This window comes from Bufo gargarizans, chromosome 8 (assembly GCF_014858855.1).
Source record: "Bufo gargarizans isolate SCDJY-AF-19 chromosome 8, ASM1485885v1, whole genome shotgun sequence".
NCBI lineage: Eukaryota > Metazoa > Chordata > Amphibia > Anura > Bufonidae > Bufo > Bufo gargarizans.
Genome location: NC_058087.1, coordinates 47193883 through 47214067, shown reverse-complemented (window position 1 = coordinate 47214067; position 20185 = coordinate 47193883). Strand labels below are relative to the sequence as shown.

Here is a 20185-nt window from a genome sequence, read left to right as displayed (position 1 = left end):
GGACATCATTGGTCAGCAGTTGCAAAGGGAGCTGCTAGCAGCGGATCTTGATGATTTGCGTGCCTAAGTGAATTCAGCATGGTAGAATGTTCCTCAGAAAGCTATTAATAACATCACTTATTGCATGCCAAGGTGTGTAAGTGTGCATATTTCTGCTCATGGTACTCATAATCAATACTGAATAAATTGAGATGTTTTGAATATCCTTTTTTTATCATTTGTATATCATTAGCATGTCGATCCTGTGATTTCCATGATTCCTTGACTTTTCCTTCTTGGTTTTGCAGTTTCAATGTTGAGGAATGTATCCTATTGTATTTCATGGAAGAATAAATGGAGTTACCTTATTTCCTTTTAGTCCATATGAGCCAGGATCTCCTTTCGGCCCAGCAGGTCCAGATTCTCCCTATGAGGACAACACATGAGCATTAATGAGATTAATTGAAGATTTAATTAGGACACACTGGGTTCAACATGTTTAAATATAGCAGAGCTGTGATCTGTGACTCCAATTTAACCACAGTGCCTAGAGGAAGTCTGAGGTAGTCAGAAACACACCTCTTGCCTCATTATTGGTTCAGATTGCTACCCTTCCTCCTTCGTTCAGCTCTGCCACTTCAGATTGGCCGCTGTCTATAAATGCAGATCTATAACAGCCTATGTAGGAAGTCAGTAGTTCAGGGAGCTGTTTTCTATTACAGCAAGGCCAGATTGAATATAATGTAGAGACTACTCACCCATCATTCATTAACAATCTTTCTTCAAGCTGACCCATGACAATAATTTATCATGGGTCAGCTAAAATTATCATTAATTAAATTTCAACAGACAAACGTTCGTTTTAGTTGAACTCGTCCATTTTTTTCAACTTTAGATTAATGTGTACAGCCACCTAAAACGGTTCAGAGAGTGAACCCAGACATATTCCCATTTTCACCCAGGCTGCCCCCCTGACTTAAGCATCGGAGCAGCTCATGCTCCGATGTTCTCCTTTGCCCTACGCTAAATCGCGCAGGGCAAAGGCATGTTCTGGAGCTCTCCATGGGGCTGCCAGGCAGAGGCTTCTGCCCAGCAGTGAGCCCGGTGACGTCACCGGCACTGATGGGCGGGCTTTAGCGCTGCCCTAGCCTGTAAAACGGCTAGAGCAGCACTAAAGCCTGCCCATCAGAGCTGATGACATCACCAAAGACACTGCTGGATGGAAACCTCCGCCCGGCAGTGTGTTATTGTAAATAAAAGAGTCCTTGCCCTGCACAATCTAGCACATTACAAGGGCGAGCATCAGAGCATGAAATGCTCCAATGCTAACATCAGGGGGGCTGGCTGGGTAAAAATATGGGTATGTCCGGGTTTAGCTCTAAAAGGAGTGTGGAGGGTCACTTTAAGCTTGGATTTATATAAATAACTATTACATCTCTTTGGTACTGACCTCAAAACCAGGTGATCCTTTGCAACCAGCGAATCCATGCTGTCCATCCTCTCCCTGTTGGAAATAATGAAATGTCATATATGTTACAAAACCCAAATTATTTGCAGATTTCAGGAAAGGACTACCTTTACTAAAAAAAAAAGATCAAGAAATTATTTACTACAAAAGACATTATAAAGGAATAGTTGTTTTCCAGCTCATTCTCTCCACTCATCTGTAAAATGCTGCCCCCATTGTGATTGACAGAGGGCAGAAGTAAATACTCACTTAAGTGGCCAACATGTTACATTTCCCCTACAGAGGCCAATAATTGGGCTGTTAACAACTAATTGTTGGAGTTAGCTTTATAAAGGGATTGTCTTGGCGAAACATCCCCCTTTAATAGTTACACGCATTCTTCAAGTAATTTCAAGTTTGGCTAGGTCTTCAGATAAAGGCTCCTGACTGATACTTTGAACATTATGTTCACTCACCTTTTGTCCATCAATCCCATCAGTTCCTCTTTTGCCTTTGTCACCCTGTGAAATAAAGGAAACATGTTTAAACATGGATAGTTACCCATAGAGAGACCTCCTTCATAAAGCTGGAAATGAGGGCAGCTACAAAGAGCATCTTCATCGCTGGAAGAACAAGTCTGTCCATATGTTAAATGGACAGCCTATTGATATCAATGGGCACTATGTACTACACTTCTTAATTTCCCCTGTGTTTGCACTGTAGGGGAATTTAGCACTTTCTATCAGGCACTAGTGTTGATCGCGAATATTCTAACCGCAAATTTTTATCGCGAATATCGGCACTTTGAGAATTCGTGAAGATGTAGAATATTGTGCTATATATTCGTAATCGCAAATATTCTAGATTTTTTTTCATCAGCACCCTCACTGCTTCTTGCTTGTGGGCCAATGAGAAGGCTGCAATATCTTTGTCAGAGCTTAGCAACATCCCTAGCAACAAAAAGTTGCCTACCCCTTACTATATGAGAACCTCCCCAGCAGCCATTTTCTGCTGTTTTTGCAGTTCTGAGAGAGAGAGCAGTGACATTGCTGTGCTCTCTGCTTTAATCTGGATCCTATTCCTTATCCAATTACATTAGATAGTTAGCTCATATATATAATACAGATAATTAGTGGGAGATAGTCAGTGTAGGTTATATCCTGATGTAGTGTAGCTGATAGGCTCCAGTGCAGGGTGTTAGGTAGTGTGATAGGAATTAGTGTTTCTCTGCTGTCCATACATACCGTACATGCTACAGACATAGTGGTGTGATGTTACAACAATACTTAGTGCACCAATCAGTAATATCTACTCAGACCTGATAAAATGTGAAGTTCCATGTATTGCACAAAAAAATATGCACAATCATTAGTGCCGATTTGCGCAATCGCAAAAATAATGACTGGAGATCACGAATTGTAGAATTTGCCAATTTATTGCAAATATTATGCGAAAAAATTAGTAAAATATCACAAAAACTAATATTGCCTATGCCGCTCACCGCTCATCACTATCAGGCACCCTTAAGGATTAAAGGTGATTACTGACAATTCCAGCAGCAGGAAAACCGGTGACTAGTTTATCATTTGGGAATTCTTCTAACAAAAGGTATTGTCTAAATCAGGTCACATTAATAAGATGAAAATCGAGTTCTTAGGCATATCTAGTGTGAGAATATAGGCAGTTGCTAATGCAGACTGTAAATACAGTTCTAGAACTGGATGTGGATTGAGAATGCACAGATCCAGTTATGTGAAACACAAATAAAAGATTTAAAAAATGTTTTGCACGTGAGATCAGAAAGCCCATTTTATGCAAAGGCCAGACCAGGGCTACATAGAGAGCTGGTAGGTATTCCAATGGTTAAGATGGGCGTACCTCTTTAAACTAGTTTGTCTTAAAACTGCAAAACAACTTACCTTTGCCCCCTTTGCTCCTCTTGCACCCTGCAATAGAAAATCAGATAGTTGTAGCAAGACAGTTCATAATGTGAATGAATAAAGATGGTGAGTTGGCCTCCAATTGTTTTTTACTGCTACCAATGGTTTTCACTAAAAGCATGCACATACCATAGAGACAGTCCCTTGCAGCTGCTTTGGGGTCCTTGGAGAAAAGGGATCTATTTGAGGCTGGTCTCATCCCAATTTTAATATGCAGTGAGAACCTGCACAGGGAGGTTGTCTCCAAAGCTTGACCTATTCTTTGGTTGAACTTGATGGACTTATGTGTTTTTTCAACCGTATTAACTATGTAAGCGGAAAATCTACTTAACTCATGAAAAGGCTATGGGGCAAGAATAAGGACATGTCAAGCAGCTTCTGTAATTCTGTAATGGGTTTAATTGTTATTTGTGTTTTGGGGCCTCTGTTCTCCTTAAACAAACGTCAAGGCTTTTGTTTGAGGCCTCATAGTTTATGATGATAATAATAACAATTATTTTTATTAGTTATCGGGGTGGACTGGCCATAGACTCCACAAGGAAACTTCCCAGTTGGCTGATGCCCAGGGGACCATCTGAGCCCTCTTCACAGTCTCCAGCCTGGTAAGTAATGATCTGGTGCCTCCTGAACTCAACTCTATAGCAATCCTAAGGCAACTAGAGTAAGAGGACAGAATGTGGCGGCTGGGCTGGCTACCACAAAGGGGCAGTTTTTGGGGAGATATTTTGTGCTGCTGGGGCATTATTTTGTCATGCACTATAATATTTGGCTCTGCTAGGGTGGTATAATGTGCCACAATAGGGTATTGCTGGTCCTGCCTACTTGTCTCGGCCCTGACTTCTGTCAGTATGGACCTAACGACAAAATTGGGCCACTTTTAGTTCTTTTTTCAGGGCCACTTTAAGTTCCGAGTCTACTCCTGTTAGCAATATTTAACTGTTCATAACCGTAGTGCTAATCTATTCTAATTAAATACGAAATCAAAAGTTACGCAATTACAGGACTTCCAACATGGTCGGAATTCTTGCGGTTATCATAAGTCATCTACTTCCTCAGTAGGAAAATATCAAGTGTCTACAATTTCTCCACAACCATCTCATAACACTTTACTAATACACATTATGTGTGCACCTAGCTCCCTGACACTTCCAAGCTCAGCTAATTTAATACCGAAGTTTTTCTCATGCCTACTTACCTTTTCTCCTCTGGTTCCTTGGTCACCCTATAATGAAAAAGAAGAAAAGGCAATTTAAGATCAAGATCAATGTGAACATCAAACAGCACAGTGATTATACCATAGGTAATATGTAAATGTCATCAAATTTACCTTCATACCCTGATAGCCTACAGGTCCAATGTCACCAGTACGGCCCTGCAAAAGTTAGACGTTATTAGCAATGAACACTTGGAAAACTGTGATAAAAAGTGGCAAAAATTAATCTTATATTTAAAATCGAATAACTGGTAAGTAGAATTGAGGGGGTTTCCTGGGACTTAGATATTGATGACCTATTCCCAGTATATTTGTATTGATATAGTTGAAGATGGGTATTATACGACTGTCGTGCACTTAAATCATTATGCATGATTAAGGACGTTTGTGCTTCCAAAATGTCACATGGTGGATTGGATTAATAAATGGAAGAATTTCATAACAAGCTACGAACAAGCGGTGAGTCAGTGTATGAAAAGTCTGCATGTGTGTGCATTATATCGACTGAAGATTGGAGCCTGGTTAGCTCCGAAGCAGGTGTGGGTGGTACTGAATTATGTGGTTAAGATACACAATTGACTGTTTGGATCTATCCTTATGGTAGGTTATCAATATTAAATCAGCTGGGGTCCGATACTCCCACTGATCAGCTTGCACCCAAAACTATGCAATGGATGGAAGGTTCCATCTTCTTATAGTTTCCGGTGACAGTGTGCTGCAGCTGAGTTCCCATTGATTTGAATAGGAGCTGAGCTGTAGTACTTCAGCATGGCCACTACACAAAGGATGGAGCCTTCTGCTTCCTTCTTCATCCGCTTCCTGAAATGGTTGATCGGTGGGGTGCCAGGTGTCAGACCCCCACTAGTCTGTAACTGATGTCCTATCCTGAGGCCAGGCCATCAATATCTACATCCTGGAAAACCAATTTAATTATGTCATCTAAGCCACAATTATGCACTAAATTAAATCTAATAATTAAAAATAATTGTGAAAAATGTAGTTTCTGTGATAATTACATATTTTTTCTCAAAAACTGATAAAACTGTGCAGTAATCCCTCAAAGGTCCTATAATGCCGATTGAATAACTATGAGCGCAACTGTTCTTGAGTCACTGAGGTTATGCGATCATCTGAGGCCAATGAACGGAAGCCTAACCGTGTAATATTGGAGTAAGAGCAACATTTTAATTTATTTTGGATAGTTTTATGTTTCCTACTTCAGTGAGCAATCCGCTAACACTGGCAGAAACAGTTTACACAAACCAGGTACTCGAAAAACATGATGAACCTTTTACAAGATAGAAAGTTTACAAGAAGTAGAAAGCACTTTTTGGCAGACCGCCATGATAAAGCTCACTGAATAATTGAGTGGCATGATAAAATGTCAAAGGGCTTCCTAATAGTAGCACTGACTTCAAGCAAGTATGACTAAGCCCCCATGGAAGAGTCAGTTAGTCATTTGGTCTAGTCATGAATGGTTTAGTAGAGTGGGTCATTGGGAGTTTCTTCTGCATAGATATATTGCTAATTTAAAGGGTACATCCAACTGTGGAATAACGTAACCGATGAGAGAGCTCATATGCAAAAGGAAAATATAGGTATCCAGAAACCAAGACTGTTGTTCATCTGGTGCTACATTTTCCCATTGTCAGCTTCAGACATGGGAGTCTGCCGGGAGACAGGTCCACCTAGGTGTATGACAGTGGTGTCACTGCACTAATAGCACCAAGTAACATGCTTGGAGCCAGGCAGCAATGTGTATTGGCTGATTTAGCCAACTAGGAAAATGCTAGAAATCATGTGTATAATGTTCTTGTAGTTTTCCTGAATAAATCATAATTTTACCGTAATTAAAGGGAATCTGTCACCAGCAACCCCTCTATCAAATTGTTTCCATAGACACATAGTTGTGGTTCACCTGATTAAAACACACTATTTCTTTTGTTGATCCATAACTTTGTTACAAAGCTATGATACTTTCCCTTAATATGTAAATTAAGCCTTTGGTGCAATGAGGGCGTTGCTTTTATTGTACCCAAGCTCTGCTGATTTCTGTGGCCAGCCCCTCCCTGGCTGCTTTGCTACTGCCTAAGCCTGTCAATCAAGGCAGCGAAGAAGAGGCTGGCCACAGAAATCAGTAGAGTTTGGGTGTAAGAGCAATGGGGACACCCTCATTGCACCAATGATATAATTTGCATATTAAGAAAAAGTATCATAACTTGCGTACGGGGCCTCATATCACCAAAAGAAAAACAGCATTTTAATCAGGTGAACCACAGCCTCAGTATGTGTCTATGCACAAACTTTGAATGTGTATATCCTAAGTGTAAATTTAGCCCATGGATCTGATCTAAAAGATGTGTGATGCACAATATTATATACAGTATATTAAATTTTTGGATGTGGATTTAGCCTACTCACATAATTATTTAGCAGAAATAATGCAATAAAAAAACATGACATCTGATGTTCTCAGCAATTCAAGAGGTGCACTATGCTATTATATAAATGTAATAATTATTGAATTAAATGTCCACCTTTTAACACAATGATATTTTAGATAATAAATTCTACGCTGATTAATTTCTTATTGTATGTTTAAAGCGGTTGGAACATCTTTTTTTCTGATACAGAACTCAAAATCATCTGCATGGACAAAGAGTTAAATGATAACTCTATGTGGCCACCACTAGGGGGAGGCTCTTAAGTGTTTACTACATATTGTTACATATTAAAATACATAATAAAACATTATGCAGTAAGCTCAGAAGCTCCCTCTAGAGGTGGCTACAAGTAGACAGAATAACATCATCAGTATGTGTAGATTATCTAAAGCTCTGGAAAATTCTACTCTAGTCACTAATATGATAATGAAATTTGAACACTAAAATGGTGTTTTAAGGTGGTGTTTAACCTGCATGTTTAAGTAGTTTACATAAATCTTGAATTAACTTTTTTTTTTTTACTCATTATGGCCACAGATGCCTTGTTAATTAAATTCTTCAAGAAAAGTTTACTTACAGGGTCTCCTGGAGGTCCACGATCTCCTGGAAGTCCAGTTTTGCCAGTTTCTCCCTATGGTTACAGGAACATTGTCAGACAGAGTTTACTATGTATATCAATTATTTTACTCACCTTATAGTAGCCCTCACCTCATAACCAAGGGGACCAGGAGGACCTGAACTTCCTCGGGGAGGCTAAGGAAAAACAAGAATATAACAGTTAAAGCATTTCATAGAATTATACATTTTTGTAATATTCACAATTTGTGCACATCCCGCACTACAGACATCCCTTACCTGACACTCATAGGAGCAGCACTGCAGCATTAAGAGAAGGGAAAGAAAGGGTTATTAGTGACTCCATACAGCATTGTATAGCATGACGTCTTCAGGGTTCATTAACATATATGTAATACTCACCCCGTGTTCACCGTTAGCTTTCTGTAATAAAGGAAAATGAAAGTTATAAGCCTGAAACCATTGTAGCAACTCTGTTCATCTGTTCATAGAATTACATAGTTAATATGTATGAAAGAAAATGTTTACAAATAGCAGATATCTGACGTATTAATAAAACACCATAATTAAGTGTATACATTGTATCAATAGCCCTGACGACTAAGCCTGTAAATTTGTGATTCTTGTCTGTATACTACAGACATAAGTCATCTCATTTTCCATTTTACAGTGAGTTGCAGAACTCTTCAAGCCCTTAATATTCAATAGAGGAAAATAAAGTTTATTTGTCACACAGTATCAAACACCTCTATAGAGTGCAAAAATGTATTAAGACTAAATCACCTTAAGTGTTACAATTATATACATATAGTATAAATATTTGGAACTTACTTTATCCTGGTACACTTTTTTAACTACGATTGCCACTTTTAAAACTACTCTACACTATAGTATAGTGTACTGTATGCACTATGAGCTGAAATATCCATTCTTGCCAATGTCATGGACACTTGGGTCGCTAATATAGTTTTTATAATTTGCCATGACTGAGGCATTTTTCCTTAGGGTGGGTTCACACTAGCGTTAGGGATTCCGTTATAGCTTTCCGTTATAACATGGTTATAATGAAAATAACGGAATGCCCAGACAGAATGCAAAACGGAAGCCTTTAACAGGCATTCCATTTGCTTTTCGTCCTAATAGAAGTCTATGGGAAAACATAACGGATCAGTCTGGGTCCCGTTATGCAAGACGGAAAACAAAGTCCTGTCGACAGAACTTTGTTTTCCGACTTACATAACGGGAACCAGACGGATCCTTTTAAAGGCTTCTATTTTGCATTCCGTCATAATACAAGTCTATGGGCAGAAGAACGGATCCGTCCTTCCATCTTATGGATTATGTTATTTTCTGTTATGACCATGTTATAACGGAAAGCCATAACGGAATCCCTAACGGTAGTGTGAACCCACCCTTACTAAGGCTCTGTTCACACTTGCATTAAAGGAGTTGCCTCAGGTGACAAATGTCTGATCACTGGGACCGCACCCCTGGGCCACCAGTGTTCACTAGAATGGAGGTTTGCATGTCCCTGTTCCTCCATACTGTAGGTCCGAGTTTGAACGGAACAGTGATGTAGCCTGCGCCCTGCCACTCCACTCGATGTCTATGGGGCTGATGGAAACAGCCAAGTACAGTAGATATACATTCTTTTAATTACTCACAATAGTGTCAATTATGGAATCAATTGTGTTTTCTAGTTCCACTTCAGACAAGCCAGCAGCACTGGTGGCTGTGAAGTTCCTCCTGTAGTTTGGATCAGAGGCTATAACACTGAGACGTGGTTCCTGCACATAAGAAAAGAGAAAGCATTAGATGCGGCTGTGCATTTATTTGCATGATATCTACATTGAATCAAAGAGATTCCATCTTACCAGGTGGTTTGGTGAGATGGCAACAGAGAAAACTTTAATTCCTAGGTGTCTGGCTTCATTTGCAGCATCTTCCAGACCACCACATGGCTCTTTGTATCCTTCCAAAGGATGACCATCGGTCACCACAACTAGATATTTGTTCTCCCTTTGGTGGGATCCTCTGTAACAGGAAGTCAAGTTATATGACCATAGATAGATCAATGTGATCAATGTAAAGAATTTTGGTGATTGATAAACAAAAAGAGAGATAGATAGATAGAATGTCTATTATACAAATTATACCAACCCAATCAAGATCTCTTCAATGCCTCTTTTGATGGCACAGTCAGTGTGAGTACCTTTGCCTATGTACTCAACTGTATCAACTCTACTCTTCAAGGTATCACGGTCTTTTTCTAGGTTGAGCAGAGAGCTAATTAAGATGATTTCATCACTATAGTGCAGAGCTCCTGCATTCCATACAAGGTTGCGGTCACACCGGTAATACCTAAAATCAAAGAGATGTTTAGGGCTAAATCTCAGTACAGCTTAAATAAATGCTTATGACGTGACTCTAGAACGTTAAGAGTTATACATATATCAGAAACATCATTTTCAAACATTCTTTTAGGTAATTCTGTAGGATTTGTCATGCCAATGCTTTGTTAATGACAGTGGCAGCTAACTGTTTCTCACCCTTTAACCTCTATACAAGGATCTGACCTTGTATAGAGCCACCAGGTTGCCACCTCTTGGAATAATCCTGGGGTGGTTGGCAGCTGACCCACTGGGCACAAAGACTCTGGTGTGAAACTCCTAGGGATCAGGCAATACTCAAAGTCAGGAAACAGACTGAGGTCAGGGCAGGTAGCGATCATGCAAATCTATAAAACTAATCCATGGTCAAAACCGGTAGCAAAGCGTCAATACTGTAAACAAGTTATGATCAAAACAGGCAGGGGATGGGTAAGAATCAATAAGCAGGCAAAGGTGTCACGACCATGGTCATGGTCGTGACTCCTGAACCGCAAGCTGTTGCCTGCGGTTTGGTTTGGTTGTTCAACCACAGGTGAGGGCCGCTACTATGTTGCCTCACTTGTGGTTGCCGCGGGCAACAAGTTGTTATTTTGTATGTCGCAGCATAGCAGCCTGAGCTGGTGCTAAGCAGCTTGCTGCAAAGTGCATGCGGTTGCACCTGGCAACCTGTCTTTGTTAGGTGTGTCTTTTGTATGTCTGTTCCTGTTTCCCCTTTCTTTATAGCTTGGCCAGTGAGACTCCTGTTCGTTTGTATCTAGGAGGAACAGGTAGTCTTACCCAGCTCCTAGTCCGGGGCCACCCTGAGGGCTAGCAGGAATATAAGGTTCCGGAGTATGAGCCCTTCTACCATCAGGGTCGGCTCATACGGCTAGGAGACAGGGTCAGAATTAGGGATTGTTAGGTAGGAGGTGACCTGCTCCCTGATTCCTGTCCTGGCCTGGCACTGACCGTCCATCTTCTGGCATCGCACGGCTGAGGGTTTTCCCCATCCTCAGCCATGACAAAAGGTTGGTACAAGGGCAGACAAACAGAAAAGCACACGTTAACTTGTCACTGGTAACTAAAAAACCTCCTAGAGGAAGGTGCCTTAAATAATTAGAAGTGTCCATCCATTAGCTAGATGAAACTAGGAAGCACATACTGGCCCTTTGGAAGTCAGGAAGGATGTGTTTGCCTTAAAGACAGGACAGGAGGCCTTCACTGAGAAGCGCAGTCTGCAGTCTGCAGGAGCTATGTGGAACATCAGCATCTGGACTCCATGATGGTGGTCAGTGGAGGACAAGCCAGTCTGGAATGCTAGCAGGGAAGAGGATGGCAGGTGAAACACATGACACCTGTGTCCGCTAAAGGAAGCTGGACTGTGGCAGAAACGGGCCACCACTGCAACGTGCTTTACATGGATTGTGCACTGATTTTAGCAAGAAGACATTGTACAAAGTGGAAAACTTTTTAATGTCAGCAGTTTTTTGGGTGTTTCTGATAGTTAAGGGATTATATACATTGCAAGTGAAAAATAAAAACTTTGCAAGGGTGCCCATAGACTACCAATGAAGACTAAAACTGCATGAAGCAAATTAATGCATAAAAAAATCTATGAAACATATTAATAGGCTTTATATTCAAATGTTATTAGGATCATGACAGCATAAATATACAGTACTTAAATGCTGCTGAAAAGGTTTCAATGAGTAAATATTTTTTTCTGTATTAACAGTTGACTGTATTACAAGTTCTTTACCAAGACATTTACTGGACCCACACCCTTGTGTAATCTTTATTTTTTTTTATAGATATGCGTCCACTTTATGTAAGTATAGGGTAAAAGAATTGTATGGTTACCTTGCAGTGAGCTTATCTATGAACTTTTTGGTAAACTCTTTGACTTGGGTCACAAGAGTCTTGAATGGTTTCACACGGAGAGCAACACTCTCTGATGTGTCCAGCACGAAGAAAATATCCACAGGACAATCTGAAAACAAGTCAAACACATACATCTATTATAACCACATTATATATGTTAATATACTGGATGCTACTGGAGAAATATATTTAGCTTTAAGAAAAGAGTCCACCATCTCAAATAGTTGCATGACTACAAAAATAATAGATCAATTATAAATGGCCATAGGTTCATCATGCATGCTTACTAGGTATGATCACTATAGAGAATGGCTTGTTTTTGATCACTAGTGTACAGCCTGGATTGTCAATACATTGATTGGGTAGATGGTGAACAGAGTAGATTGTTCACCAATCACCATCCTTCTTCTTGGTTGAATTATTTGTAGTACTGAATTATTACAGAGTTTTCTGGGACTTGATGAGTGGTAGAAAGAAATGTTCCACTGTCACTGTTAATGGAGGTCTGTCTGTCTGTAGGTCCTGTATCTGTCAATGTTGTTTGGTTTCTTGTGAAAGTGTGTACAAATTCATTTAAAGGCATTAGCATTTTACATGAAGAGGAAAACAAGCAGTTACTTTGGGGCTTCCGTCACTTAAGTTGCACCACCGCTCCCATAAATTGTCTAGGACAGCCATTTTGAACTGACCGATTTGGCAATTTTCAGCATTTTTGTATGGAAAAGTAATTGATTGGAAATTCTAAGGTATCCTAAATGCTATTATTAATAAAAATATATCATATGTACAAATGCCCCTATCAAAATATTTTGCCAATGGTCCAATCTTCAACCTAATTTGCTCCCTGCATGCAAAACTTTTTAGGTCAAAGAACAAGGTACAGTAGGTAGCTCTGACATATGCAAAATTAAAAACCACAGATACAAGGAATGCTAAGGCATGAGAAACTACAGTGTAGTCCTAAAGTATGGAGACACCTGAAAAAAATGGAAATCACTGATTGGGAACGCCATTCTGTGTGTGGCAAAGCCACCAACTTGGAACCAAGTAGATATTTTCAAATGGGAAGGGTGCCTGTGACAAATGTTACTGATTTTGAATTTGATGAGGAATACAAATCTGTGCTTAAATATGATGTAACTTTATTCATGCCAAAGTTTTTAACAATTTTCTATTTGTTAAAGATATAGATATGCAGATGTAGATTTGGCTGCGAGATTAAGACACAAGGTGAGGAGAGCGATTGGGCTGTTACCCAGGGAGCGCGGAAGCCAAGTCATGCTAGTTGATTTTAATGCTGAACAGACTGTTTCGCCAAACAGGTTCTATGATGGACCTGCCAAAAGTGGAGGTAACAACACAGATGATGCAACAACAATGGTATCCTTCAGCAACAGCCCACATTGTCCTACCCGGCGTCTGTCACAGAAGAGCAGGGTTAGTCGAACCACCATCCGGGGGATACTAGCTACGCACAAATGGTACCTTTACAAGATCCAGTTGCTGCATCATCTCAATGAGGATGATTCCGGACACCATGTTGAATCTGAGGAATAGGTGTCACAGCAATTGCAACTGGGCCTATATTTCACAGAAACAGCACTGTTCAGCAAACTTCTACATGAAAAAGGAGAACAAACAAAACCTTCAATACTGGTCTGACACAAATCTGCACCGGATAGACTGCTCCAAGATTGTTGACGCACAGAAAGTCAAGGGGTGGTGTGTGGGGAAAAAAGATAGTAGGCCCACTCTTTATTGATAATAATCCTACTGCTGCCAAATATATGCAATTGGTACATGACAAGGTGTTTCCGTCACTGTGCAACGAAAATGGCACATTCCCAGTAGGATGGTGCTCCCCCTCCCCTACAACATTATGGATGTGATGTCCGCAAATTTTTGGATCAACAGTTTCTTGGGTAGTGGATTCGACATCTTGGCCTGGTGAAGTGGCCCCCTCGATCGCCTTGGATTTCTACCTGGGTGGTGATGTCAAGTCCAGGGTTTATGCAGTGAAATTCCAGAGTGTGGCGCACATGCAACAGCGGATCCTGGATGCCTGTGCAAGCATTTCTGCTGAGGTGTTGCTCTCAGTACATTGTGAATAGGAGAAGAAAGTCACCACGACAATTTGAAACAACTGGGAGCACATTGAGCATTTCCTGTAGCAGATCGTCATTGTGTTCCATGTCATGGAAAAATTGCTAATAACCTTGGCAGGAATAAAGGATTTGGATTCCTCATCAAATTCTTTATTGGATACATATGTCACATGTACTGCTTCCCATTTGAAAGTATTGACTTTGTTCCAAGAAGGCAGCTTTCAAAATGGCCGCTATTTTGATCAACACCCCTCACAGATATGCCCCGTTCCCCTTAACAACATGCCACACACAGGATGGAGTTCTAACCACCATTTTCCATTTGTTCAGATGTCTCCATACTTTTGGACCAGCCTGTATTTAAAGCGAAGTAACTATGGTAAGTGCAGGAGTACAGTAGAGGTCAATCAAGCGCCTTGGTGCCTGAAGGGTCCACAGGCCAGTATGTAGAAAACACCAGTATTATAAATGGTACACAGTAGATAGGGACTCTTTTACAGGTTTAGCATGGTTCCCAAGAGCTTCAGGTTAAGTTGCCTATTGATGTTATATTTATATTAGAATATTGTGCATATCTAGTCATCATTTGACTAAAAACTCAGGCCTATAGAAAACAAAATGGCTACCCATTAAAATCAGAGACTTTAAAATGGCCACTATGACAATAAGCTGAAATGGTATAGACAAAACTGAAGCAATCATTATGGCAAACATTTTTGAATTCAACTGTATTGAATGTATTGACCCTCATCAGCTTATACTTAAAGGGGTTATCCCATCATAGACAATGGGGGCCTATCGCTAGGATATGCCCCCATTGTCTGATAGGTGCAGGTCCCACCGCTGGGACCCGCACCTACAAGCAGAACGGAGCGGAGAAACTTAAGGAGGGCGCACTGCGCATGCGCAGCCGCACATTCATTTCTATGGAGCCGCCGAAAATAGCCGAGCGGCCCCATAGAAATGAATGGGAGCGGTGGCCGTGCATGCCCGTTGCGCTCCCATTCACTTTAATGGGAGAGGCTGGGAGCTGCGCCTGGTGGTGGACGGACCCCGGGAAACCCGGGGTCCTCCAGCCACAGCTCTCCCCGGCTCCGTTCTCCTTGTAGGTGCGGGTCCCAGCGGTGGGACCCGCACTTATCAGACAATGGGGGCTTATCCTAGCCATAGGCCCCCATTGTCTATGATGGGATAACTCCTTTAAATGTTCCCTTAAAATTATTTTTCCGGGACTATTGATATTGACTGCCTATCTATTTTCGGAATAGGTCATTAATATCAGATCGGCACCCCCACCAATCAGCTGCTTCAGTCAGCTACCTGCTCCGGAAAATATTCAATAGAAAGGTTCAGTAAACTGTCTATTGACCATGGTGGGGTTTTAGAGCTCAGCTATGTTTCAAGTGAATAGTAGTTGAGCTGAATATGCTGGAGCCTTCCATCCACTGTACAGTTTATGGCGCCAGTGGCTGCCCAAACCAGTTGAGAGTGTTGATCTGATAGGTGGTAACTGTAGAATTATACCAGGAAACTGTTGTGTATTGTGGGGATTTGGTCTGGTAAACAGGCTAGCGGACGCAGTACAGAGGCAACCACAAAGTCTTTAACAAACAGTTCAGTGTTTTATTCACACATAAGGAAAAACAAAAAGTAATGGTTTGCAGTCTTGGTGTTTGTTTACACCATAAAAAGTTCACAGAACAAAAGCCTTCACCTGGTCAGCAGTTTTTCCACCGACAGTCCTAAGCAGGCTTTAGGGCCTGTTTTCCAGCAGGTGTCTCTCAGTGAGATGTGGCTTCTTTTAACTCCCAGGAAAGTTCTCAGTTCCCAAACACACAGAGACTGACAGTGCTTTCTGCTGAGAGGAGAAACCCACACCCAGCTGAGACTGCTGGCTGGGTTTTACATAGGCCAAAAAAGACTTGGCCTGGAGAGTGGGGAGCAGCCACCTACCCAGCACTTTGGCTACTCCCAGTAAGAGCCAGCCAGGATCGGCTTTACAGCCATACTAACAACAGAACAATGTCAGTCATCCCTAGCTGCCACTGACACTTAAATCTACCATCTCTTACCTCACCAAGGTCGATGACACATACCTTCCATCAATGACGGCCCCTTGCGCCTTCCTACAGTATGCAGTTCCTTGATATTTTAGCATATGGCCAGTTTACATTTTAAAGGGGTTGTTGACCTCTGGGGGGGCATTCTGCCAGAATCCCTGTATGGATCTGTTGGGGTTTACAATATTGACGCTGGCCTTGAAAGAGGCTAGAGGAGGGGCTTAGATCTGCCCCTAGTTCAGTTAGTAGTGTGTTCGATGAAGGCTTGAGAAGAAACCACATGTTCTCACTCCTCAGAGAACTAGGCCTTCATCCCAGAGAATCACTATCTCTGAAAAAGATAGAGAGGAGGAGTACTACAACCCCCATACTTGCTTATATCCATAAATCACTGTATGATGATATTTGCACTGTGAATTATTTAGAACTGTGTTTTGATACAGTTTGATGTACTACAATACCCATTTTGCGCTTTAGTAACCGCAACTACCATCAGGCAGAAGCTCCACCATCAGGGTGTGCCCAGAGGAAAGAAAGAGTACACCCTCATATTACTTCCCTGTCCCTAGGGTGCATTGGTGTAAGGATTGCCACTGTGAATAAGTATTGCAGCCAGAGCCACTACCACTCCCATCCTCTGCCTCGCTCCTCTGGGGTTTGCAGCATTTGTATTATAATAAATAATTGCATTGACTCCCGACATTCCCACTGATCAGCTGTTCCATGCGAACTTCACTTCCTGTTCATTAGGCCCCATGCACACGGCCGTTGTTCACGGCCGTGTGCGGGCCGTGGAACCGCGGCCTGGATCCCTCCTGAGAGCAGGAGCGCACGGCGTCACTGGTTGCTATGACGCCGTGCGCTCCCTGCTGCCGGCACAGTACAGTAATACACTGGTATGATCTATACCAGTGTATTACTGTACTGTGCCGGCAGCAGGGAGCGCACGGCGTCATAGCAACCAGTGACGCCGTGCGCTCCTGCTCTCAGGAGGGATCCAGGCCGCGGTTCCACGGCCCGCACACGGCCGTGAACAACGGCCGTGTGCATGGGGCCTTACCCTGCACTTTGTCTCCATTCACTTGTAATTACAATACACCGCTGCTCCACAGGAGACGACGCGTAGTGTAATGAAGGGGAAGTGGTGCTTCCATGGAGCGCCGCCAACTCGTTAAGCAACTGATCAGCGGGGTCCCGAGTGTCGGACCCCCACCATTCTGATATTGATTACCTATACTGAGGATAGGTTATCACTGCACAACTCCTTTAACTATGCAATGAGACATTCATAGAAAAAAGACAACCAAAGCTAAAAGAAAACAAAACATTCTAGTAACAATACATTTTGCTGGGGAACTGCATGGCAGTGATCCAATGCAATGCTTCACTGTATATGCAAATTGAACTAAAGGAAATTATATTGGCAGTAGAGTGATTAGATTAAAGGTTTTCTACCCCCAGAAATACTGTTATGTTATACGATGCGCTAATGTCAGCACTACATAACAGTATGTTTTTACCTTTCTCCCTGCAGCCGTTGTGCTAAAAAAAGCACTTTTATAATATGCTAATGAGCCTCTAGGTGCTATGTGGGCATAAAATCAGCACCTAGAGGCTCCGTCTACTCACCCTTTATCCCGCCCAGGTCCCCTGTTCTGCCCGCCCAGCTCCTCTTGATTGATGTCACGGTTCGCAGCATCGCTGACGAAATCCCGCGCCTGCGCCGTTCACTTCTGTATTCGGCGCAGGCGCAGTGAGTGAAGGCCGCTCTCCTGATGCCGGCTTCCTCACTGTGACATAGTCGGCGCAGGCGCAGTGAGGAAGCCGGCACCAGGATTGCATCATTCACTCACTGCGCCGAAGACAGAAGTGAACGGCGCAGGCGCAGGATTTCGTCAGTGATGCTGCGAACCGTGACATCAATCAAGAGGAGCGAGGCGGGCAGAATGGAGGACCTGGGCGGGATAAAGGGTGAGTAGACGGAGCCTCTAGGTGCTGATTTTACGCCCACATAGCACCTAGAGGCTCATTAGCATATTATAAAAGTGCATTTTTTTATCAGAACGGCTGCAGGGACTAATGCTAGAAACATACTGTTATTTAGTGCTGACATTAGCGCATCGCTAGTGTCAGTCAGCTACATAACAGTTTTTCTGGTGGAAGCCCTTTAAAGGCGTTATCCTATGATTAATATGAAAAATAAAATGACATCATATAGTACATGGCAGTCTCTTTCCAACAAACTCAGAACCAGCCCTGTACCGCTCATGGATCCAGAGAACTCCCCATTCATTGCCGCAATTGCTGTCAGATTTATTTCAAGTTGGCATCTCAAGGGGGAATACATTTTCTCAAGGGGCATGTCCTTTCTACTGCAGCTGGTGGAAGTTGAAGGACCAAACTGAGCATGGGCATCAATCTCAGTGAGCAGGACAGAGAAATTAGAAAATGAGCAAACAGCAGGTGGCGCTATAGAGATACATTTTTAATAAATAGCTCAGGGGCTATACTCAATTTTTAATTACATGCAATTATAAAAGTATTCAGATCCAGGTGCTGGTTTAAAAACTGCAGAAGTTTTTCGTGGGAGAACCCCTTTCAGTATTGATAGATCAGCGTTTAATACAGGGATTTCCATCAAGTAACCCTTATTTGGTACTTATAAGCACATCATATTCAGAAATAGTAAAAATTCTTAAGATACATATTTATAGGTTGCAGTATACTGCGCTAATGTACATTTTGGGCCAAAATCTACTGCAATATAGAGGAGAAGCAGCTTGGACTATTGCATATCCCAAATCTGATTTTATCCATGCGATCAACATAAAGGCAAAGATCTAGGATGGCATACAACACAACATTAGTGGCCACAGACAATAGATTGTAGCTGGCCAAACCCGCCAAGTTCAGCGGCACTGGTCGTCCAGTAATGCTGGTATCAGATCTTCAGAGGACACTTGCTTAGGGCTGAGCTGAGGATGCATGTGTATAGGAAGATCTGGAGGAATAGCTATGGCCAACAACTTTTGAAGGTGTACGTCCAGCCTAAAAGTCGCCCGAACTGTAACATACAGCCGACTATTCCTCTGGCTTGATACAACATATTGCTAGTTTTCAATGTACCAATATATACAGTGCATCTTTATTTCTATATGGAACCTTTGACGAGTATTTGGTGACTCCTCCCACTCCAGCGTTACAGATGTGGGGGGAGGGGGGGGGATATGTTACCTATAAACAATCTATAGATACTTTGGTGCTAAGGGATAAAAGAAGGTCATTGGTGGCCATCAAATTATCTAGAGTCTTGCAAAGTGGTGAAAAGTGTAAAGGAAAAGTACATTTGGTAGAATTATACGTTTCTTATAATATATGGTCATAAATCATAGGATACATTACATAGGGTACTGAGGGCGGGTATCGCCTGTAAGCAGAAAGAAGTATGGTATATACAATAGAAGATGCCAGGCTATGAATTCCAGCACACCCTGCCAGACTGTGATTTGTATTTCCCAAAAACTTGATCTCCACCTTTGATGGGAACAGTCAGGAAAGACGTAGTCCATTGCAAATACTAAACCCATAAAAGATAAAAGAATAGCTGGAAGCGACTGTAGAGGTAAAGCTGAAAGCCAAGCAGCATGTAATATTACCTTGATAGGAAGATTTTCTGTCTGATGGGGGGAAGAAGATCTCAGTGCCACCTCCAGTGCCAGGCTGGTTACCATCCTTAATGGGGATCTGACCCTGGCCCTGCTGTCCTATGCCACCTCCTAATAGAAGGAAGAGGTGCAGCAGGGTCAGCGGGAGGTCTCCCCTCAGCATCTTCATGGTGCCCCCTGTATCCCAGGCAGGAGGGGAGTTGGAAGTTCAGCGAGTGCCTGACAATGCTGCAGAGTGCTGCGCTGGAGGGAATGCAGAGCTCAGACACACACTACACAGAGAGGGGCAGTGCTGCTGACATTCACAGGGAGGGGAGAGGCACTTGGAGAGGATGGTCCTTGTGAAAAGGAGGGTCACCCTGGAAAGTTTTCATTGTAACATTGACAGGGAACTTGTACAGTGTATCTCCTGCTCAGGATGAGAGGGGTGCAGGGAGAAGACAGGGGGTGATGTGGAAGAGTTGAGAGGGGTGCAGGGAGAAGACAGGGGGTGATGTGGAAGAGTT

General features: G+C 42.2%; 1 protein-coding gene across 1 annotated transcript in view; it reads right to left on the bottom strand.

Annotated features, from left to right (window-relative positions):
- Positions 1–19976, bottom strand: part of COL6A1 (collagen type VI alpha 1 chain) — a 47167-nt gene extending 27191 nt beyond the window's left edge. Inside the window, exons 1-15 of the mRNA XM_044303451.1 lie at positions 19671–19976; positions 11829–11958; positions 9760–9960; positions 9474–9633; positions 9264–9386; positions 8002–8022; positions 7879–7899; positions 7732–7776; positions 7601–7654; positions 4694–4738; positions 4562–4588; positions 3346–3372; positions 1903–1947; positions 1430–1483; positions 344–406 (exon numbers count right to left, since the gene is read on the bottom strand). Of these exons, the coding sequence (XP_044159386.1) occupies positions 344–406; positions 1430–1483; positions 1903–1947; positions 3346–3372; positions 4562–4588; positions 4694–4738; positions 7601–7654; positions 7732–7776; positions 7879–7899; positions 8002–8022; positions 9264–9386; positions 9474–9633; positions 9760–9960; positions 11829–11958; positions 19671–19848 (1194 nt within the window). The 5' untranslated portion in view covers positions 19849–19976. The remainder of the gene's footprint in view (positions 1–343; positions 407–1429; positions 1484–1902; positions 1948–3345; positions 3373–4561; positions 4589–4693; positions 4739–7600; positions 7655–7731; positions 7777–7878; positions 7900–8001; positions 8023–9263; positions 9387–9473; positions 9634–9759; positions 9961–11828; positions 11959–19670) is intronic.
- Between the last annotated feature and the right edge of the window lie 209 nt (positions 19977–20185).